This window comes from Notamacropus eugenii, chromosome 5 (genome assembly GCF_028372415.1).
Source record: "Notamacropus eugenii isolate mMacEug1 chromosome 5, mMacEug1.pri_v2, whole genome shotgun sequence".
Classification (NCBI taxonomy): Eukaryota; Metazoa; Chordata; class Mammalia; order Diprotodontia; family Macropodidae; genus Notamacropus; species Notamacropus eugenii.
The window spans coordinates 368,613,161-368,637,315 of record NC_092876.1 but is presented as its reverse complement, the minus strand read 5'-3'; the positions used below and the strand labels follow the sequence as shown (position 1 = coordinate 368,637,315).

General features: G+C 34.6%; 1 protein-coding gene and 1 long non-coding RNA gene across 11 annotated transcripts in view; one reads left to right on the top strand and one right to left on the bottom strand.

The window, feature by feature from the left end:
• SENP7 (SUMO specific peptidase 7) overlaps positions 1–24,155 on the bottom strand; it is a 165,665-nt gene that overhangs the window by 29,648 nt on the left and 111,862 nt on the right. For all 10 annotated transcript variants that reach the window (XM_072614148.1, XM_072614149.1, XM_072614150.1 and 7 more), the window contains 5 exons: positions 22,956–23,221; positions 21,782–21,918; positions 17,349–17,465; positions 13,282–13,404; positions 7,842–7,934 (listed from right to left, as the gene is read on the bottom strand). In XM_072614148.1, coding sequence (XP_072470249.1) covers positions 7,842–7,934; positions 13,282–13,404; positions 17,349–17,465; positions 21,782–21,918; positions 22,956–23,221 — 736 coding nt within the window. The remainder of the gene's footprint in view (positions 1–7,841; positions 7,935–13,281; positions 13,405–17,348; positions 17,466–21,781; positions 21,919–22,955; positions 23,222–24,155) is intronic.
• LOC140506711 (uncharacterized) overlaps positions 1–24,155 on the top strand; it is a 51,411-nt gene that overhangs the window by 8,730 nt on the left and 18,526 nt on the right. The window lies entirely within an intron of this gene.

Here is a 24,155-nt window from a genome sequence, read left to right as displayed (position 1 = left end):
CAGTGTCACTATAACTACACTCTCTCCATCAATAACAGAGGAAACAATACATATAATGTGCTGCATGAGAACTGGAAAAGCAGCACAACTACACCAAGCATAAAAAAGAGGTCCATATTGGAGATGACTTAATTTTGAGAGCACTGAGGGATCAATTCTCAAGGTATCTGAAAAAGAAGAAGAAACCTAATGCATGGAAAAAACCACTGGTATTCTTAGCACTAAAAACAAATGTGACTCAAATCCTGTAAGAATAATATAGTAAAAGGTTTCATAAGAACAGGTCTCCTTTCACTACATCAAACAATTCAAGTAAAGAGTCCCAATTTCTAGGTGAAAAAAATGAATATATCAAGTAAAAGAAATCTCAACCCCTCAACACTATATCACTGTTATGAGAGGTGAGATAATAGAAGAATGCCTCTTTTAGATTAATAATAGTAATATTTATAAAGCACCTACCATGTGCCTGGCACTGTGCTAAACATTTCACAAATATTATCTCATTTGATCCTCACAACAACCCTGTGAGATAGGAGGAGCTAGTATTATTATCCCCATTTTACAGATGAGGAAACTGAGGCAAACAGAGGTTAAAACATTTGCCCAGTGTCACACATCTTGTGAACACATGAGGCCACATTTGAAAACAGCTCTTTCTGACTCCAGACCCAGCACTCTATCTACTGTATCACCACCCAGTTGTCTCAGATGAGGAAAGGAGATAGTGAGACAAGGGGTCCAGGTCATGAACGATCAAGTCTGAAGAGGAGAGGTAGATGAGAGGCTTTTGATTTCTACTCCTGCTTTTGTGGTGGTAGGAGGGCAAAAATAGGATGGGGGTGGGGGGATCATAAGGAATGAGTGGGAACTGAGTAGAGACAGTGAAAAGGGAACAATCTGGCACCAGCCTGAAGTAATACCACAGAAGTGGAAGAGCATGAGACATGGGGCTTGTAATGAACTTTGCTAGGGGTGAGGTATTGTTTTTTGTACAATTCAAAATATCAGTTTCAATAAGATAGAGTTCTGTGTTGTGTTATACTGTGTAGAGAAAGCGGTTGGGTACCCAGAAAAGTACAGCTCAGAGGAGGTTAACAGGAACTCACAGGTTCAAATGGAGAGTGGTATGGCATTCTCCACATGATAAGTTATTTGAAAAAAAGAAATGAGAACAAGATCAGGCCCCCTGAAGAAGAGTTACACAATACCACCCACTACACCCTAACTAGCATACCTGAGAGTAGCTACTATAGCAGGTGTTCCGAACTTTTCAGTTCTCATACCCCTGGAGCTTTCAGTAAACCTTCCTGCCCTCCCTATTCAATAAGAAAGGAAATAAGTTCTAGAGTTTACCATACATATGTACAAAAGAAATAAAATAGACTGATTTTCATAAAGAAAATTTTTTTAATTGGCACATAAAAACATTTTTAAATATGAAAGTATAATAATATTTATCAGAACAGAGGCAAATAAACTAGTGAGGCCCTTGATTCTGTTTCTTACTAACCAAGAGTTTTATTTGTGATACAGTTTTGTGTTTTTTTAATGCTGGTATATCATGTTAGGTCACAGTTTGTTTCATGCTTTGGATCTGATAGACAATAGGACTGAGAATCTTGATTCAAGGAATTAAAATCTTGTTAGCATGTTTAATAAAAATGTGATTTGCTTCTAAAAGAGTACACCACAATCTTTCTAATTTCATTACTTGTAAATCAGTTCACATTTTCTGGTTATTGCAGAGATCAATTTCTTTTTCTCATCTTTCACTGGATTTTTCATATCTGATTTTTTCCCCTAGATCAATAAAAACATTTTTTTCACATACAAGCCTCATTAATTTGGTTTTATTTAGTGGGAATTATACCTTCAACTGATTCTTTAAAATTTTTAAGACTTACTACAATGCTCCCTCCCTTTCTTATCCTGTTCCCTCCTCCCTCTTCCTCTTCCTCCTTCTCTTCACCATTCTCTTTACAAACTTCTACTAACACAAGTATCTCTAGAATATTTCAATATGATAACATATTTACCATATATTTACCAAATATCACCCATAACTCCTTGACAAACTTCTCATACCTATAGTGGACACATATACCCCAAGATTAGTACTCCAGTACTAAACAATACTAAAAATTTAAAATAAACAAATTTGAAGAGAACTACAACAGAGCAGTGTCATGAAAATCTAGAGAGAAGAAAATATTGAGAGGAGATAAAAAAACTACAGAGGTCAAGAAAACCACGTGGGCAATGAATACAGACATTTTTCTCTGAGTTAAGCTATGAAAGGTAGGAGAAACATAGGACATAGCTTGAGAAGAAGTGAAAGGTTTTTAAGGATGCGTGATATCTGCATGTACTGGGATAAAGCAGGGAATTGAATTAGTGGATAAGGAGAGTAATCATTTTGGTCTTTTGTTTATTTTTGTGATTTTATATACTTTATCTATTTTCAGTTTTCAACATTCACTTCTACAAGATTTTGAATTCCAAATTTTCTCCCCATCTTTCCCCTCCCCCCACCCCAGGACAGCATGTATGCCAACCACCTCTTTCCCCAATCTGCCCTCCCTTCTATCATCCCCACTTCTAGCATCACCCTCCCCTCTATTTTCCTATAGGGCAAGATATATTTCTATACCCCATTGCCTGTACATCTTATTTCCCAGCTGCATGCAAAAAACAATTTTTAACATTCATTTTTAAAGCTCTGAGTTCCACATTCTCTCTCTTTTTCCCTTCCCACCCACCCTCATTGAGAAAGCAAACAATTCAATATAGGTCATACATGTGTAGCCGTGCAAAACACTACCATAACAGTCATATTGCAAAAGACTAACTACGTTTCCCTCTATCCTGTCCTACCCTCTATTTCTTCCACTCTCTCCCTTGAACAGTCCCCCCACAATAGTGTTTGCTTCTGATTACTCCTTCCCCCAATCTGTTGTCCAGTCTATTATCCGCCCTCTCCTATTCCAGGTGAAAGCCCCTGCCTTCCCTCAGGGTAAGATAGATTTCCATACCCAATTGTGTATGTGTTATTCCCTCCTTAAGCCAAATCCAATAAGAGTTAGGTTCACTTATTCCCTCTCACATTTCCTCTCTTCCCTTCCATTGTAAAAGCTCTTTCTTGCCTCTTTTATGTGAGATGATTTACTGCACTCTACCTCTCCCTTTGTCATTCTCCCAGTATATTCCCCTCAATATCTAATTTTATTTTTTAGGTATCCTTTCATATTCAGCTCACCCTGTGCCCTCTGTCTATATATACATACATACACACATACACACATATACATATGCAACATATATACATATACATATACCTACACATCTATAATATATACATACACACAAACACATACACACACACACACACACACACACCTGTATGTGTTTGCGTGTGTGTGCATTCCCTCTAACTATCCTAATACTGATAAAGGTCTCATGAGTTCATCTTTCCATGTAGAAATGTAAACAGTTCAACTGTAATGAGTCTCTTATGGCTTCTCTTTCCTGTTTAACTTTTCAAGTTCTTCTTGATTCTTGTACTTGAAAGTCAAATTTTCTATTCAGCTCTGGTCTTTTCAAGAAGAATGCTTAGAAGTCCTTTATTTCATTGAAATTCCATTTTTTTTCTCTGAAGTATTATACTCATTTTTGCTGGGTAAGTGATTCTTGGTTTTAATCCTTGCTCCTTTGACCTCTGGAATATCATATTCCAAGCCCTTCAGTCACTCAATGTAGAAGCTGCTAAATCCTGTGTTATCCTGATTGTGTTCCCACAATACTTGAATTGTTTCTTTCTTGCTGCTTGTAATATTTTTTTCTTGACCTGGGAACTCTGGAATTTGGCTACAATATTCCTAGGAATTTTCCTTTTGGGATCCCTTTTAGGAGGTGATTGATAGATTCCATTTCTATTTTACCCTCTGGTTCTAATCAAGGCAGTTTTCCTTGATAATTTCTTGAAAGATGATTTCTAGGCCCTTTTTTTTATCATGGCTTTCAGGTAGTCCCAAAATTTTTAAATTGTCTCTCCTGGATCTATTTTCCAGATCAGTTGTTTTTCCAATGAGATATTTCACACTGTCTGCTATTTTTTCATTCTTTTGGTTTTGTTTTATAATTTCTTAATTTCTCATAAAGTTATTAGTTTCCATCTGCTCCATTCTAATTTTGAAGGAATTATTTTCTTCAGTGAGCTTTTGGACAACGTTTTCCATTTAGCCAATTCAGCTTTTTAAGGCATTTTTCTCCTCATTGGCTTTTTGGATCTCTTTTGCCATTTGGGTTAGTCTATGTTTTTAAGATGCTATTTTCTTCAGCATTTTTTGAGTCTCCATTATCAAGTTGTTGATTTGTTTTTCATGTTGCATCGCTCTCATTTCTCTTCCTATTTTTTCCTCTGTTTTCTTACTTGATTTTCATAATCCTTCTTGAGCTCTTCCATGGCCTGAGACCATTTCATATTTTTCTTGGAGGCTTTGGATGTAGGAGCCTTTACCTTGCCATCTTCTTCCAGTTGTATGCTTTGATCTTCCTCATCATAAGAAAATACCTTTTCATCAAGAAAGTAACCCTCTATGGTCTTATTTTTTCCCCTTTCAGGTCATTTTTCCAGTCAATTACTTGACATTTGAGCTCTTTCCTAAGTGAAGTGTGCCCTACCCCTAGTTTCAGAGGTTTTGTGCAGTTGTTTTCAGAGATATCTCTAGGAACCTGTAAATTCTCAGTTCCTCCAAAGCAGTCTGATCAAATGAGAGGTGTTTACTCCTCTCCTGGCCTGTACTCTGGTCTGTGAGCAACCTTTTCTACCCTGGAACTGCAAATAGGACTCCTTCTCCACAGCTTCCACCAGTTCTGCCATACCAGTGCTCCTCCTCACCCCAGGACCTCCACCCAGAACTGTGACCCAGATCAGCCCCTCAATTTCCCCACCATCTGTAGGCTGAGAGTTCCAGGAGGAAGTGCTGCTACAGCAGTGGCTGCCACCATGCTGGGGCTGGGACTAGGGCCAGACGACATTCATCTCTCACCCAAGTGAGAGAGCTTTTCTACTGACCTTTGAAACTGTCTTTGGTGTTTGTAGACTGAAAAGTCTGGAAATCACAATAGCTGCCAGTGATTCAGTGCCCTGAAACCTGCTCCAGTCCTATTTATGCAGGGCCCATGCTGGGCTGCACTCTGCTCTGAACCAGTGCAACAGACCCTTTCTGTCAGCCTTCCAGATTGTTTTGGGCTGGAAATCTGTTTCACTCTGTCATTTTGTGGCTTCTGCTACTCTAAAATTTGTTTAAAGTCATTTTTTCCAGGTATTTTGAGGGGTTTGTGAGGAGGCTCAAGTGTATCCCTGCTTCTACTCCACCATCTTAGCCAAGAGTAATCATTTTATATAAACATACATACACACATTGTGTTCCTCATAAGAACGTAAGTTCCTTGAGGACAAGGACTCTTTCACTTTGTATTTGTATCCCCAGAGCACAACATAGTAGCAGGCACATAGTTGGCACTTCATGAATGTTCGTTGACTGAAAACAGAAAAGTATCAAGGGTATAATTAGATGGGTTGACAATGGCAAAGAAATAGGCCACATCATTCTCTGAGACTGAACCAAAGAGGAAAGGAAGGGGAGGGGGAGAGAGATAATCCTGAAGTGATTTTAAGCATGGCATAGTGGGTAGAGTGTTACTAATGAGTTCACAGTCAGGAAGAAATGGCTAAGTCAGGGGTGGGAACCTACAACCTCAAGGCCACATGTGGCCCTCTGACTGAATATAAACTTCACAGAACAAATCCCCTTAATAAAAGGGTTTGTTCTGTAAAGGTTGGACTCAGTCAAAAGGCTGCACCCAAGGACCTACAAGGCCACATGTGGCCTCCAGGCCACAGGTTTCCCACCCTTGGTCTAAGTATTCCTCTGACACATACTGGCTATGTAACCTTGGTAAGTGACTTAACCTATCATGGTGCAAGCAACTCTTGAGACTATAAATTTCAGAGAAGATGCTAATCTCCATTAGTAGAAGACATCTATCATGAGAAGCTTCCTAAACAATGATGAAACCAATGGGAAAAAAAAGAACAATCAACATGTAAGTTTAAGTCTACAAATATAAAGGCAATGTTTGATGTGCAAAAGAAGATAGTGACTCAGATACTCAATGTCTTCAAAAGGAGGAAGGATGACCAGATAAGCTGCCACCAAGATGAAGACAGGATGATATGAAAGAATAGAGTGAAATTCAAAGGAGGAGAAGTCACTAAGTGAAGGTGGAATGGGAGATGCTGGAAGGAGCAGTGAATAGAAGCATAATAATGATTTTATGGAAGTGCTTTGCTAACCTAGTACCCTAGGAAAATGGGAACCATATTATTATTTTTTAAATTTTCTTTTTTACCCCTCACCATCTTCCTTTCATACTAATTCTCCTGAATTGGCTATGTCTGTTATCTGAACCATCATTTTTTTAGCCATCTAGACTCAAAATCTTAGTCATCTTCCATGTTTTGCTCTCCTTTCCCTCTCATATACAATTTTTTACCAAGTCCTATAAATTTGAAACATGTCACATCAATTTTCTCTTTCAATTTCCACTGGAATTTCCTAAGTACTTTCTAGATGGACTACTGAAATAACTCCCCACTTGGGGGTGAGGGTTGGGGTTTATTGGTCTATCAGCTTTCAGTCAAAGGATCAGGGCATCCACTTAAGAATTGGAGGAGATCATAGATATCATCTAATCCAACCACCTCATTTTACAAATAAGGGTCTCAGTCATATAGATGGGAAAAGACCTTCAATATTCTGGCTCTAAATCCATTTTCTTTCCACTACATCACCCTTCTATCCTATGCATCTGCCAAATTCATCTTCCTAAAGCAAAACTAATTAATCAAATCATGTCCCTACTCAAAAACTTCCAATGGTTCCATCTTCTGAATATTGGCTTAATTCTAAAGTCTGACACTTCATTCTCTCCCTAACATGGTCTCAATCCATAGTGCAGAGGAAAACTCTGCATTTGGAGTCAAAGAACCTGGATTCGAATCCTGACTTACAATCACAATCCGTGGGAGCAGAGGCAGCCCCTTGCATTCTCTGAGACTAATACTTCATGCATAAAACATAGAAGTTGGTCTGAACAACTTTTAGGCTCCCTTCCAGACCAGTAATTCTATGATTTCCTATCCCACAACTTCCTGACACTACAGATAAACTATGAGCTTTTACCTACGTACATAGAAACCTCAGCATAAGATATTTCCTCTACCTGCAATGCCCTTTCCCCATTTCCAACTGTCAAAATCTTTTCTGTTATTTCATATCCATGTTACATGATGGCTATGTCCTCTAAAACCTCTCTAATTTTTACACGAAGGCAGCCCAACCCTTGTCAATTCCACTTCTTTAGGAGTCCTTGCTGTGAGAGAGTTTGCAGAAGTTACGTTGTGATACTTGAGAAGCAAATGTCATAAAACTGAGGAAATGCCCTTGAGAAGTCTTATGATATATTCAGGGTTAGGGCAACATTCCTTTCTCCCTTTGAGCAAGAGCATTCAAAGAAGCCAAACTGCTTTCCCAAAAGTTCTTTTAAAATGTTCAATTCATTCCACATCACACTGAGTTCTAGTACAACAGAATTTTGGTGAATTACAATGTAGTATATGCAAAGTAAAAATTAATGAGTTGCTTTTGTGAGAATATATTGAAAATAAAACTGAAAATTTAGAAAGCAATATCTTTTAGTGCATCTACATCTAAAAGAACAGCATCTTCCAAAAACTTCCTTCTATCATATTTTAAAATAATTGCCAAACTTACGCTTCATTTACAGGTACAAAGATATAATCTTTATTAAAGATGTTTATATGACGAGTCCATGTACGTACTCTTTTATGTCTTCTCTGTGCCATGCTGTGAATATGAAAAAAACATATTTTAGTTCCATAATCAATCAATCAAAAATCATTTGTTAAGTTCTTACAATGTGACAAGAATTTTCCCTTAAAGTTTTGGAAGAAAGACCTCTGGGTTACTACTTCTAAGTCTGAAAATAGAACTTGGAGCATCATAGTGGTAAATGTGTGTGTTTGTCCTTCGTTGCCGAAGAAGACCATGCCATCAGAAAAATAATGACATGATTTGCACTTGACTTTGTTCTGAGTGAGGGAGGGCTGTGCAGGTCACCAGCCTCACTTCTCCTCCAAAGCCATCTGAATTCAGTGACTATACATTCATCAGGATGACTGGAGATAACCCATGATGAGGCAATTGGGATTAAGTGACTTGCCCAAGGTCATACAGCTAGTGAGTGTCAAGTATCTGAGGTGAGATTTGAACTCAGGTCCTCCTGACTCCTGCACTGGTGCTCTATCCACTGCACCACCTAGTTGCCCCTAGTGGTAAATGAGTGAATAAAGAAAGGAATTAGATGCATGAACTCTATCTAGTAAGTGTAGATCTTCTAAGATGTTTATACTCCACAAAAATATTCTACTTTATTAACTTCTGGCTTATTGTTTTTTAAAATCCTAATACATTATCTTCTATGAGGCAACTGCTTTAGCAAAATCTCTTTTATAGTTTATTTCCTTCTAATATGCAAAATACAGCAAGTTTAGGTTACCATGCTAACAATAATTCATACTGTATACCACTAAAACAAATAACTACTGCAACACGATTGTCAAAGCAGGCATTATAACTTTATAAGGGCAATAGATTCAATAACATCATGAATGTAAGATTTGGTCATTTCGTGATGTATACATCCCAATTACAAACTTGCTAAAACAAAGGCTTACTCAGTAGTTAAAGAAATCTCAAAGATGTGAGTGCATTGTGAATCAATTGCCAAAAGCAATTAAGGGAGAATTCTATTTCAGGATGTAATACCAAGAGCATCCAAATAAATTAGTTACAGACTCAATTTGTTTACATAAAACAAATATTTGGGGTACATTGTACTTACAAACAATAACAAATTATATGGGTAGAGGGTTCACAAGATATTTTGTTCCAAAGTAAAGGTAGACACTGTTGGTGGATCTGTGAATGAATCCAACCATTCTGGACAACAATTTGGAACTATACCCCAAAAGCTATAAAACTGTACATATCCCATGACCCAGAGATACCACCAGTAGGTCAAAAGAGAACAAAGAAAGAGAAAAGGAACCCATATGAACAAAAATATTTATAGCAGCTCTTTTTGTGGTGGCAAAGAATTGAAAATTGAGGAGGTACCTATCAACTGGGGAATGGCTGAACATGTTATGGTATATGAATGTGATGGAATAATATTGTACTATATTGCACTATAAGAAATGATGAAGGGAATGATTTCAGAAAAACATAGGATGTCAAGTGAATTGACCAGAACCAGAAGAACAATTTATATAACAATATCAGTATTGTAAAGATAATTAGCTCTGAAAGTTAGTAACTTTGATCAATACAACAGTCAACCATAATTCCAAAGGACTCATGATAAAATATGCTATACAACTGCAGATAGAAAACTGATGAATTCAGTGCAGATTAAATCATATTTTCTTCTATTTCATTCTTTCTTTTTTTTTACTTTCTTTTCTTGGAACATAGCTTATGTAGGAATTTGTTTTATGTGTCTATGCACATTTGTAATGAATTGGGGTTTGGGTTTTTTTGGTCTTCTCAGTGGGTAAGGAGGAGGAGGGAGAAGGGAGAGAATATGAGAACTAAAAATAAAACAAAACTAAATTTTAAAAAGAACAAAGGTACATGAGAAAACAAATACTATTGTGCTTGTATTTCTCTATTTGCTACAACTTTATTTAAAAATAACACTAATTATTAGTAAAATGAGTGAGAATTTCTAAAACATTGTATTGGTAATTTGGAGTAGGGTGGCAACTGGGGGTAGGAAAAGGAAGGAGGAAGAGTACTAGTAGTGAAAATGGAAACCTTCTTTATATAAACAATCACAGTGGGATTTGTGAAAAATTACTACAGTTAACAGTTAAAATACATGATCAGAGTTACTACAATGAAAGAAGTGGGATGAAAAAAATATAATATGTAACCTGTCAAATGAGAGGATCTCATAAAGTATCTCAGAATATAAAGGGGATGCATGCCCATGGGAACAAGGTTGGGGGAAGTATGAAATTGTGGAGGCAATTAAAACTTGGATTTATCAAAACACTAAGTTTTAAGATCTAAACATATGTTCTTGGTCATAAGTGCCAGACCAGAGTGTGGAAGGATCAGTGCAAATTCATCATCTCTCTTGGAAAACAACGCTAAGATACCTGCCATATTAATGGTAGGTCAATAGTACCACCTCCATATGTAAAAAATAGTAGTACATACTTTGAGATTCAGGATATGGAAGCATAGTAACAACTACAGACAAAGTAGTGACAGTTTCTTCCTGCAAAGACAAAGATCAACCAACACAAACAATTAAAGAAATTTTTGGTGACTGTACTATGATTAATGATAGGGATTAGGTAAATGACAATAAAGGCAACTTAAAAGGAACCATCAAAGAGTTCCAGTCTTCCAGGGAGATTGGCTTCAATTTTTGTCTAGGCACCATAAAAAGTTGCTGTGCTTTTGTTTACTGGATCTCAAATGAGCCTAAAGTATATCAGATATGAAATGCAAGTGCTTTCACAGGAATATTTTTATTGCTTGTCAAAAACTGTTTGACATACAGTAAAAAAAAAAGACTGCTTTCTATTTAGCTTAAAGAAATTTAATACACAAAATACAAAAAGATTCCATTTTAAAGGACTAATTTTGTAAAGTAGTATATAAAAATTGAAAGTTTGATATAACATTATCTATTATTGAGCAACTGTTATTGGTATAAGAAGACTATCCAAAAGAATTTATTTGCTATAATACAAAAAACAACAACAACCATATTATAAAAGGATCTCTAAAGGGAAAGACAGGACATGAGGGCAGTATTATAAAGGAGAAGCTACAGTGTAGGTAATTTATTCATTATTTATTTAGGTAGTCATCAGTGACTATTCCAGTCCAAAGTGAGTAGAGCACTTTCTTCTCTGAACTCCTAACAAAAATTTGAAATCATATTATATAATAGCTTGCTTTGTTTTCTAATTATTTCACAATGTTAGCCTTGACTTTCCAATCAAATTTTAAGTTTTTCAAGGGCTAATTAAAGAGCAGATGCTCAATAACACCTATTTGATTAGCTAGTTAGTAAAATTTAGCTCCCATACTGCTAAATTTATCTCTGTGTTAGTAAAGAAATAAAATTCAAGATTCATATATAATTTAAATTAAGTTTATATATATTTGTAGGAAAATAAAACCTAATACAATATCTATTTTAAAAGACCTATTAAATCAAAATGCAGCCCCTAAATAATACAATCAGATTTCCTTGGAAAATTTTACTGTTAAAAAAATGTAATGGGGCAGAATCTAGTTTGTCTGACTTAGATTTTCAGGGGGAAAAATCTATATAGATAAGCACCTCAGTTGACAAGCTCAATATAAGACACATAAAATATCATGTAAATATCAATTTTATATACACAAAAATTACTAGTAGGGTCTGGGTTCATCCTTTGTTTTCGAAGAACATGACATCAGAGAAATGATGACATGACTTGCACTTGACTTTGTTTTGAGTGACAGAGGGTCGTGCAAGGTTACCAGTCTCACTTTCCCCGCCTGAGCCATCTGGATCCAGTGACCATCAGAATGACTGAAGAAGGCCCAGGATGCAATGGGAAACCTTGGCCTATTTAGGGTATTAAAAGTCTGAAGTGCTAAATGTACTTTTACATTATTCTTACTTCATGTATTTACCTATCTCTAATCCCAATTTTCAGGAGAAAATATAAGCTCTGTTTTCTTTATTTCATCCTAGAAGTCTTATACTATCAATAACATTGGCAAATCTACTCCTTATATTCCAAAATATGATTTTAAATACATCATGCAACAAATTCTGGTAAGACTGTGTATGTTCAGCGTCTTTAATTACTATATCTGTGGTTTGGGGAGCAAAGTGTTAGATCTCTATCTCACAAAGCTCATTCTAAGAATGCTACTATATTTCCACAAGTAAAGTGACATGATGAAAACAATGTTTCAGAAAAAAAATAACCTGTTGCAATGTGTAGTTCCAGACAGTCTCACTACATTTAAACTTATCATTAATATCGATTATCCAGGTGACTGCTGCAGTTATTTTGTATAGTGGCAAAGATTGGAAACAGAGTTGATGGATTGAAGATGTAAAACGAAATATAGGATGTCTCAAGTCTTAATACAGAATTGCACTTAAGATTTCATACAGATATCTTGGGATACTCAATATTGATGTTTGGTAATGGACAATGTGGAAATTTATTTTGCTTCACTATGAATATGTATTAGAAGAGTTTTTTCTTATAAGTATTTACTAACTGAAAAATAAAAAAATTTAAAAGAAAAATATTCTAACTCACTAATAAAGAGAAGCAAATTAAAACAGCTTTGAAGTACTAATTCACACCCATCAAATGCACGAATATAACTAAAAGCAAAGAAGCTCAATAATGGTGAAGTTATGGAAGAACAGTTACAATCACCCATTAATGGTGGAATAACAAAGTTATGGGATCTTTTTCTGGTCAGCAATCTGATAGTACATGATAAAATTACAGAAATAATCATGGTCTCAATATTTCCCTTATTGCAACATACTCTGGAAATATTAATAGGAAAGAATCTAGCTGTACAAAGATTTTCATTGTAGTGTCATATTTTTAAAAAATGAAAACACCTTAATGTCCAACAGCAAGGGAATGAATCAGTAAATTATTGTACTTTAATACAATACTACAATGTATTTATGACCAACAGGTACAAATATATACAAATATGTAACATTTATAACTTTCTAATTACAAAAATAACTTTTACAAAACTTTATGCAATAATAAAAAGAAAGAACCAGAAAATATATTACACACTATGACCACATAAATGGGGTAAAAGTGAATAAGAATTAATATAAAAAGAATTCTGATGAAGACTTAAAGGAAGTGACTTAAAAATACTTTTTGAATTTGAAATAATTGAAATGTAATGAGTTGCCAAGCAAATTTAGTTAGATGTATTTATGTTCAATGTTAATCTTCTAACAAAATATTTTAAACTTAGTGATTCATATGAAGGTGTTAACTTAGGGTTCAAAAGGAAATCACAAAGAAATTGCAAAACAAAACAATACTTCAGAAAGTCAACTTACGAAAGGTTTGGATTTTCTTCTATCGAATTATTTTCTTTTCTAGTCAAGCATTTATAAAAGAAGCTGCTAAAAATGTGGCTTCGTTCAACAAGATCATCCGAAGCTTTCTCCAATATAAGATATCTATAAAAGTAGAGCAACATCAAAAGAAATCATTTGACTTGAAAGTTTTGTTCTTAACTCAGTCCCCACAAAACAACTTATAACATATAATGAAAACCTATGTTTTAGAGCTGATTAAATTAAACCAATCATTTTTAAATAGAAATAATAATTTGATTCTCATTTATTCAATATAAACATTAGTGGCATCACCCTTTCACCAAGATCCATTTAATAATACATAGCTTAATATTACCTACTCTTTCTAGATAAAGCTGAGAGAACCAAGATCATTCAAAGAAGTCTTGAACAAACTATGGAATTCTAATTAAACTAGATTTCAAACTACTTTCTACACCAAAACATTCTCTTCAGGCAACAGAGATAACATGTTTTTATTTCAACCATCTGGTAATAAACTAAAGTCCTGTCTTAGGCCCCTGAAAACAACGGAATTTAGAACATTCACTAGCTGTTTTGGGCAGTTTATTAAAGAATAAAAAATAAATACATATTTTCTTAAAAAAACTAAAAAAAAAGAAACCTCTAACAAACAAAAAATCAAGTTAAATAAGTACATTTGGACCATGAAGTAAATTAAATCCAAAGTGAGCAATCAAAACAGGACAGTAAATTCAAAACTAAACTGAAGACTAAACAGTTTCCTTTTTTAAGTCTTCCCATAAAAGATCTTATTTAAAAGATAATGCTGAACTATTTCCCTGCTAAAATCTAAGAATGGCATGGTTACCATAGATAAATTCTGCAATAATTGATTATATTCAGGATAGTAGTCTGAGTAGACATAAGTAAAAACAGGGTTACTCCTACTGAACAAAAAAGGCAGGAAAGATCACACAAAACTATCTGAAAGAATAGTATTTACTGATCACAGAGCGAGGAAGTTGTATTGAAGAGAGAAAAGAAAAGTTTCTCCACAGTGCCCTTTTACATTCCACCAAAGTATTTCTATCATTTACTTCCTAAGGCAAGTTTAGTTTAGTTTAGTTTTTTTTTACTATAGACCGACCGACTTCCCAGCTATAATTATCACATCTACATGTATTTCTATTTTTCTTCTGCAAAAAAATTAGAAAGATTTTGTTTTGATTATCATATTTTAATACTTCAAGGATCTGCGATTTTGTCAGGGAGAGTACTCCTCAACAAAGATTACATTATCTTTAAGACTTAGTAGATGGTCATGAAAACTGCTATAACTAAAAAGTTTATCACCTTAAGCTAACTTGGTGATGACAAGCTTCTCTGATCCTCAGAAGACAGAAAATAGAGCCTAACATCTTAGAAGTATCAAAAATCTCCATCTTAGTAGCACATTCCCAGCATGGATTCTGCTGCCAAAGTCTTCAAGAACCTGAGGTTTCCACTACACCAAAATGAAGGCTCAGACTGGGACTTTAACAGAAGGAAATAATACTTGCAAAAAGTTTTATGTTCTTTATTTTATTTGGCCTTTACAACTGCATGCAAAGTTACAAAAAGCTTTTAGACTTACAAAAAGCTTTACTAACATAATCTCATTTGATCTTCACAACAACCCTGTGAAAGAAGCTGTTTTGGGCAGCTTAAAACCATCTGCTAGATGGTTTAAGTGACTTAATTGATCACAAAGTTATTTTCAGAGAAGAGACACAGCTTAGGTCTCTTGACTTTTTATCTATTTCTCTTATAACACTATCTCTAATTTGCCAAATAGTGCATTCTCATTTACTGTTTTAATGTAGTTAATAAAATTATGACCATCACCTTCATTACAGTCCTGCTCAAAGAGGAATCTAGGTAATACTTTTTTAATCCTGCAAAATTCATTTTTTAAAGGAAGAATACCCACACTAAAAAAAAAAAGAACGTAGATCTTTGAAGTGTTGAGGTATTGAAGTATGATCATCCCTTTAGAATCAAAGATGATAAGAGCACAAGTGACAGGTGTTGTGGAACAAATGAAACTAGGGCTTAATAAGAAATAAGAAAATATATTTTCCCAATTTCAAAAGCACAGGCAAAATCTACAATAGTGACACAATGAATTCAAAGATAACTTCTAAAGTTACAGCCTTGTCACAAGTAAATCTCATCCTGTTTATTTACAGTGAAAATTAGTATTAGATCTATATATCCACATAGGATAAATAGAGATGTGGTATATTTCCAATTATATTAATGATCTATTTATTTAAAAGATCACAAGAAATAGCATAAATTCTTAATGATGTATTTATTGCAACTGTAAAAACAAAAGCAATAAGATAAATTATAGCAAACAAGGTAAAATAATTTAATTATAGAAAAACAGAGTTTATGTACAACAAAAGCAATGCATTTATAATTTTTTATTAAATAGGCTGGGGAAACTCTTCACTGTAAATATTTCTTACATAAATTTGAGGTCAAAAGGATTTAACACAAAAGGAATTGCCATAAAGCTTATTAAATAAGCAGTTTATGAAAGAAATTGTTTCTTAAAAGTCACCTAAAATACTCTTCAAATTCTCTAACAGTCAGAGAAATGCAAATTAAGTCAATCCTCAAATGACTTTTTTTTTTTACCCATTATGTGGGCACACATAGTTAGAAAGGAGGGGAAAATGGGCCCTGCTGATGGAACTTTAAACTGATTTAATTCTTTTGAAAAACAATGTGGCAAAATAAAAAGCTACAAAACTGACCCAGGAATGTGCCCCAAAGAGATTTCTATTAGGGAAAAAAGACCTTTTAGCACAAAAAATATTTAAAACTACATTAGTCATAATAACAAAAATTGTGAAAATGGACCTTGTATCCAATGATTGAGGGATAATTTATAAATCATGGCTTATGAACACAATGGAATATTACTATTACATAAAAAGATAAATGTGAAAAATATGAGGTTTATATAAAATGATGCCAAGAAAAAAGCAAAACCAGAATATATGCAATGATTACAAATATGAAATAAAGAAATAATAATAGCAATAAATATCAAAAAGAATATACAGAAGAAAAAATGTTCAAATGAAGACATGACAGCAAATAAAATTCTTTTGTTATTATCTTACTAATTTTTAAAAGTTAATATACTTAACTATACTTAAAATATATTTAGCTAGATTTAAGTTTAAATTAAGTTTAATTATTTATTATATATTATAATTATCATATATCATATATCATATATTCTTGCTTATTATTTATATTATTAATTCTCTAGTAAATTAATTAATAAGTTAATTTAGTTAATTTTATTTAATTAATTTAAATTAAGTTTAATCAAATTAAGTTTAGTTCAATTTAGTTTAAAATATAGTTACTATAATTAAATATATCTCAAGTAATAAAATTTGGGGATAATATATGATCATTTTTATTTCTATTCATGACTTGAATGTTTTCATTGAAGGTTACTAAATTTAGATCAAAAACATAACTCTGCTAAAAGATATAAATAGACAAACTAAAAAGAGATGCTCAGTTACTACTATAATATTAAATTAAAATTTAACCTTTTCATCATATTTACTCAGCATCCAAACTATAGTGGTCACAACAGCTATACTGAAACTGAACTGTACTGTCCATTGGAAATGAAAAAATGAAATAGCTGTCAACTTAAAGAACTTTTGGTAAGCTAGAAAAAAATTAATTTCACGGGATGATGATGGTCAATTAGAAGACTGATAACTCAGTGGAACAAGTTAATGGTACAGTTATTTGGACAAAAAAGAGTGGCATTTGTGTGATAGTTGTCAATTAGTGGATATGTATTTAATGTGATAAGTGACAACATATTCATTCACATAAACACTAGAAAAAAGTCAGCAAAGCTAAAATCTAACCAGTTTTTGTTAACTGACATTCTGAGAGTATAGTTATTTAGGGTACTTAACTTTTTTTTTCTAACTTTTGACAACAAAGGTAGGTGAGTTATATTAGCCATAAAAAAGTATGTTTGTTATTTTACTTACTTAAGATAGAAATCAATGATTACATCATTAAGAAATTCCCCATCTTCTAAGCACTCTAGATCTTCATTAGTAACTCCTAATCCTCCTTTTGTAGGTGGTGGAGGATATACAATCAACCTAAAAAGTAACAATGAAATTAAAATATTGCTGAATTGGGATTAAAAATACTATTAATAAAACTGAGACTGTCCTACAGAAAAAGAGTGGAAATAAACTATAAACAAAGTGTTACATTTCCCTTCTTTCTTCCTACTGTATCAAATTTTATGCTCAATTTGCTTTCTGTAAGTTTCCTTACAGTTCATTACAATGCACTCTGTCTCCTCTTTCCTCCTCTTTCACTCACTCCCCCTCTTCTTCCTCCTTCTCTCTCTCTCTCTCTGTACCTCTCTGTCTCTCTGTCTGTCTGTCTTCCTGTCTGTCTGTCTGTCTGTCTGTCTCTCTCTCTCTCTCTCTCTCTCTCTCTCTCTCTCTCTCTCTCTCTCTCTCTCTCTCTCTCTCTCTCTCAGACATACACACACACACACACACACACACACACACACACACAATTCCAGAAAAAGAATAGGTTGTTACTATAGGGCAGAGGGTCTTCACTTTTCTGGTGTCATGAACCCATTCCTTAGGCTATCTAGGGAAGCCAATGGACTCCTCAGAATAATAGTTTTCAATGCATAAAATAAAACACGTAGGATTACAAAGAAAGCAATTATGTTGAAATACACTTATCTTAATATTTTTTAAAACAAGTTTATAGACCCCAGATTAAGAACTCCTGTTATAAAGGCTTATATTTGCTGTGCCTACTAGACAATAAGACTAAAATGAATGCTCAGGATCCACAACTCCACAAAGAAAGGTTCAATATAGATTTTAAAATGTTTAGAAAATAAACTAAATGGAAAAAAAAATGAAACACAAAATACTAGAACATGTACAAAATACTAAAATACTATGTACAAAATACTAGAAACCAAGCTATGGTTTGTTGAGCACTCTTCCTCTAGCATCTAGTACAAAAGTTTATAAAGAATGACACTTGTGAATTATTGTCCCAAAGCTAGTCTGGACTAATATTGAAGGAGGCATCTTGTTCAATGAAGAAGAGTTGTTGGGTAAATAAGGGTAACTGATAATAAATGTAGAGCCCTCCCCAAACCATTTTGAACCCCCACAACATGAGAAAGGCCTAAAGCATGGATTGGCCAATCAGGAGAGGCATTTTGGCCCACTCTGGACTCACCTCTCATAATGCTTTGCATGCTCTGGCATAATAGACATGCTTTGCTTTGCTCTCTGAGTGAATTCAAAATGCCCCTTTCCTGTGTCAGCAACTACAAGGCCACGTGAAGTTGACCAGAAGCATTCTTCTGTTTATGACTACCAAAGACAAGGTGCCTTGAACCAGAAACTACCCTTGAATAATGGAACTTTTCTTATGTTATGTCATGTTAATGGTTAAAGAAACACAGACAACCTGGATCTATAATTTCAATTGATACCTTGACATTCTCCTAGCTTATTGTAATTTGCAACCTATCCATTTAAGAAATTCCTTTCTCATATCATGGTTAACCATATGGAGGCTATAATTTTGGCTGACATGGGTGCCCTGAGACAAGAAAGGAGGGAGGGGTGAGAGGGAATTTCTCTTTTGTCTGTCCATCCTTGAGTTCATTATCTACAATGAACTCCGTTGTGTATCTCTATATGCACGCTCTGCGAGCTTTGAGGGAAATAAACACTCACGTGCAGCCTAATTTTGTCTTTCTAAGAACAAACTTAGTAATGGTTGACATAAGAAAGGTATGAACTACTATATCCCTTGAATGACTAGGATAATACTAGTTAATGTAGATTTTGTGATCATCTCTCCCTTGGTTCTCTTTTTTCCTCTATGACCACCCCATCAAACTCCTTTACCACATCTGAATCCATAATCCACACTCGTAACAGTGGGTATGCCTCAAGGCTCTAGCCTCAGTCTTCTTTCTCATCACTGTACCATTCTGTCACTCAGTGACCTCATCTATTCCCATGGACTTAATTATCAACTTTATGCAGATGACTACCAGATCTATAGATTGATCTAGTTCCCCTTTCTCTACTGAACTCCAGACCCAACTATTTGTTGGACGTTTCAAACTGGGTGCCCCATAGGCATATAAAACTCAATGTGTCCAAATACATTATCTTTCCCCAAAAAACCATCCATCTTCCAAATCTTCCTCCTTCTAATCATCCTGGTTTGTAATCTGTTTCATCCTAATAAGGAGCTAGGTGGCACAGTTAGAGCACTGAGCCTGGAGTCAGGAAGATCTGAATTTAAATGTAACCACAGACACTTACTAGCTGTATGACTCTGGGCAAGTCACTTAACCTGTTTGCCTCAGTTTCCTCACTTATAAAATGAGGATAATGTTAATATCTACCTCCAAGAGTGTTGTGAGGACCAAATGAGACAACAATTGTAAAAAATTTAGCACAATATCAGATAAAGTAAGCATTATATAAAATTAGCTATTTGGGGAGAAGAGTGGTGGAGAGAGGGCAAACTAGGTGGTGCAGTAGATAGAGCACTGAGCTTACAGTCAGGGAGATCTGAGTTCAAATCCACAGACAATTACTGTGTGATTCCATTTAACCCTGTTTGATTTAATTTCCCCATCTGTAAAATGATCTAGAAAAGCAAATGTCAAACCACTCCAGTGTCTTTGCCAAAAACAAAAACTCAAATGGGGGTCATAAAAAGGCACAACTGAAACAACACAACATTTTTTTTATTATTATTATCCCTGACTCTTCATTCTCCCATTCCTCACATATCCAATTGCTGCCAAATCCTGTTATTTCTACCTCCAAACATCTTATATCTGCATCATTCTGTCAACCACACAGCTACCATCCTAGTAGTTCAGGCCTAGCCTGGAATATTGGAATAGCCTTCTTATTGGCCTTCCTGCCTCAAGTTTTTCTCCACTCCAATCCATCATCCACACAACTGTCAAATTGTTTCCTAAAGTGCAGATAAGACCATGACACTCCCTTACTCAATAAACTCCAGTGGTTCCCTACTACTTTTACGATATAATGTAAATGCTGGTAAGAATTTAAAGTCCTTCACAACCTGGTCCTAACATATCTTTTACTAATTCTTATACATTACTATTCTTCATGAACACTATAGTTGAACCAAAATGATTTTAATACCGCTCTTCATATATAATACTCTATTTCCTGTCTCCTCTCCATACCTTTGCATTGTCTGTCCCATGCCTAAAATGTGCTCCCTTCACACTTCTGTCTCTACGAATCTTTAGCTTCCCTCAATATTCACCTCAGACATCACCTTCTCCTTTCTCAGTCCTTCCCAAATACTTAGAACCCTCCATTCCTAACTATCTTATATTTATTTGGTAAATAATTATGCTGTGTATATACTTACACAAGTATATATCGTTTCCTTCAATAGAACTTAAGGTTCCTCTGAGTATTGATTTGAGGGGGTGGAGGTGGTATTTGTATCTCCAGTATTTAGCACAATGGCTAGCACACAGTAGGTGCTTGAAAATGCTTGTCTGATTGATTTGCATCTAATTTAATTTTGACCCTAACCAGCACTACCTAAGAAAAACAAGAAAATCTAAAAGCCCCATAGGCTGATGCCATACTTTGCTATAACTTTAATTGGTTCATTCATATTTTATACACAATAGGGAAAAATAGAAAAAAAAGATCATGCAGGAGAACTAGTGGTTAAATTCCCAATTCCTTATTCTCCTTGTTGCATCAGCATAAAAACCCAACTGAAGACTGAAATGTGAACAAAATTGCCGTTGCAATGCTATTTGAAAGGATCTAAAGTACCTTAAACCACGGCACATTTAAATGACAAATTGTGTTTTTTCTCTGGTAGATTCTTAATATAGAAAGCTAAAAACCACAAAACCACTTTCACTCAAATCTGACTTGACATTTTTCCTAAAAGATTAATCCTGCCAAATGTGAAATTTGTAATTACCATTCATTCTTGAGTTACCAAAAAACTATCCAAAAGTAGCACTTTTGGGGGGTGGGGCAGGAGTAGGGAAGGCAATGGGGTAAAGTGACTTGCCCAAGGCCACACAGCTAGTGTCTGAGGGCAAATTTGAACTCAGGTCCTCCTGACTCCAGGGTTGGTGCTCTATCCATTGCTCCACCTAGCTGTCCCCACACCTCTTTAAAGTGTTTATTTTTACCTCATAAATCAAAAAAGGAACAAAATTGCCAAACATGATTTCATTTTTGGAGAAAGTATCAGTCTGAGAAATTTCAATTCAAAAGACCTTCCCAAAATTGGATAGTGAAAAGCAGACATGGGAATGGAAACTGCCTTTCAACCTTAAGCACTGTACCCACATAATACAAACAGGGTAAGACATTTTAGTACATACTTTTTAATTGGTCCAGTGTTTTTTACTTCTTTCCATTCATTATCATCTGGATTCGATGTAATAGAAAGTGAATAGCAACCACTACCCCTCTTCTGCAAGAGGGTATAGCTAGGCTTGGTTATATTGGTATTTGAGGCCTGACAAAAATAAAGAGCAAGAAAAAAAAGCTGTCTTTATGATTGTGTATGAATAGAAACATGTTAAATCTTGAAAATACAAAATCAAAACAAAACCCAGGATACATAAGAGGAAGATACCTACCTGAGTTAGTACCACTTTAATAACATAGGATATATCTCTATCTACATATATTTGGCAAAGTAAAAACAAACTAAAATAATTCTTGAGATCCAAATCCTGGCTCTAACATTTATTTGTAGGGTAATCATGAACAAAAGAGCTTTTCTGAGACTTAGTTTCATAATCTGTAAAAATAAATGGACAATTAACACCAGAAGCATCTACCTCAAAGTGCTATTGTTAGGAAAAGAGTCTGTAATCCTTAAAGCATTACAAACTGCTATAACTATAAGTAGATACAATTCCATGACTAGAGCTTTTGTAGAAGGAATTCTGTTACAATGGAAAGACTGCTACAAGTAAAAGATCTAAGTTCAACAAGTGCTAAGTGTTACTTAGCACTTGTTGACTGGGACAAGAGGGTAAATGAGTCACCCAGGGTCACAAAGCCTATATGTTCAAGAGACAGCACTAAACTTAAACCTTCTTGTCTCCAAGATGGGCTCTCCCTTTCCACTATAGTTCAGGCTACCATATAGTTGCCTAACTTCATACTATGCTAGAACTGTGATCTAAGTAAAATATGGTCTAAGCAAAATAATGGTCTGGAAAGCTCCAAAAAGTTTAGGGCAGATTTAGGGTCTTTGATGTTCCAGTTTATAAATGGGAGGAAATCTTTTGTCCCTCTCCCTATTCAAGTAGTCTTCCGTAAGTTCTCCAGCCTGAAAGAATTAGCCTGCAGAAAGAATTGCCTATAAAATTCTAATTATTTTCTTCTTTGGAGGTATATTGTGTAAATAAATAAGCAACACTGACACATAAATAATGTTTACCTGGAGAAGCAGAAAAATGCTTATCTTCCACTAGTATTTGTGGCTTAATTTCTCTTATAAAGTTTTTTTTATTCATAAAATTATCTTAGGCATGCACTGACCTGAGAGGGACTTTCTGCCTTTGTTTCAACAGCAGTCACTGGGAAATGGGAGTATTTTGATGAGGAACAATAATAATCAATAAAAGAGCTTTCTTTTGCAGATAAACCCTGAAGCAAAGAAAGAGCCTGGTTCCAAGGCAGTGAATGGCAAAGGTCTAATGATCCTGTTTTCCTGCTCACTTCTGCCATCATTTCATTCAGTTTTTCCTCCTCTTCTTCTGAAGCTGGCTTGCTCAACTCAAGAAATATGAATTCATCAGATTTAGCTAGAAAAGAAAAAGGAACCCATTTTAATCCCTGTTTTCATTTTGTCTCTCACTGAAACTCTTGACAATTTTAGATTACAAACAATGGTATAAATTGTGATCTCTAGTTTAGATGATGATCATAGACCATAAGAAATCATTAATAAAATATTAACAGAACTCATACTACTTGGCCATCCTATTGCTTTAACTGCACCATTTAAGAAATTTCTAATGTAACCCCTATATTGCCAAGTTTCTCTTAATTTTTCCTCTATCAATTAAGAATGCACCCAAGCCACAAAGTGCTTCGACAGCAATCTCTCATTTGAAAAAAATTCTTCCTGAACTTTCTTTTTCTCATATGCTGTTTCAATTCTTAATTCTTTGAATGATTCTGTATTATTCTTTCCCTTTTGCCTCTCTTAGGTTGAAGGTACAAGGCTATCAGATTTGCCATTGAGTCTCCAACCCTATATGAGACATTACCTGAGGCAAGCAATTGGTGTCGTCCTCTTTATTCTGTGAAATTTTAATGGGTTTTAAAGCCCAAATGTCAAAATTAAGGAAATCATTGAGGTAAACAGTGCGCTTGAATCATTCCAAATCAACTACCTATCTTATTTAGAAATATAGACAAATCCTTCCTTTAGCCCTTGTCAGTACTATCTCTCCAGAATCAAAGAAACTTGTTGAAAGAATAGAGAAATGAAATTTAGCACTAATTAACTTTGTCACTATTTCTTAGAAAATGGAAGTATAAGTCTCAAAGACAAATGAAAGTTATCTAGAATGGCAGCTAATTAACAGAATTCCACATGCAGATACTAAGAAAATCAACCCATTTACCCCACACTTTAGTTTAAATCATAACTATCAGGAGGAATGATGTGAAAAATACAGAAAGCTAGATATAGCATATAGTAATAAACAAAATAAGTAAACCCTTAAAAAC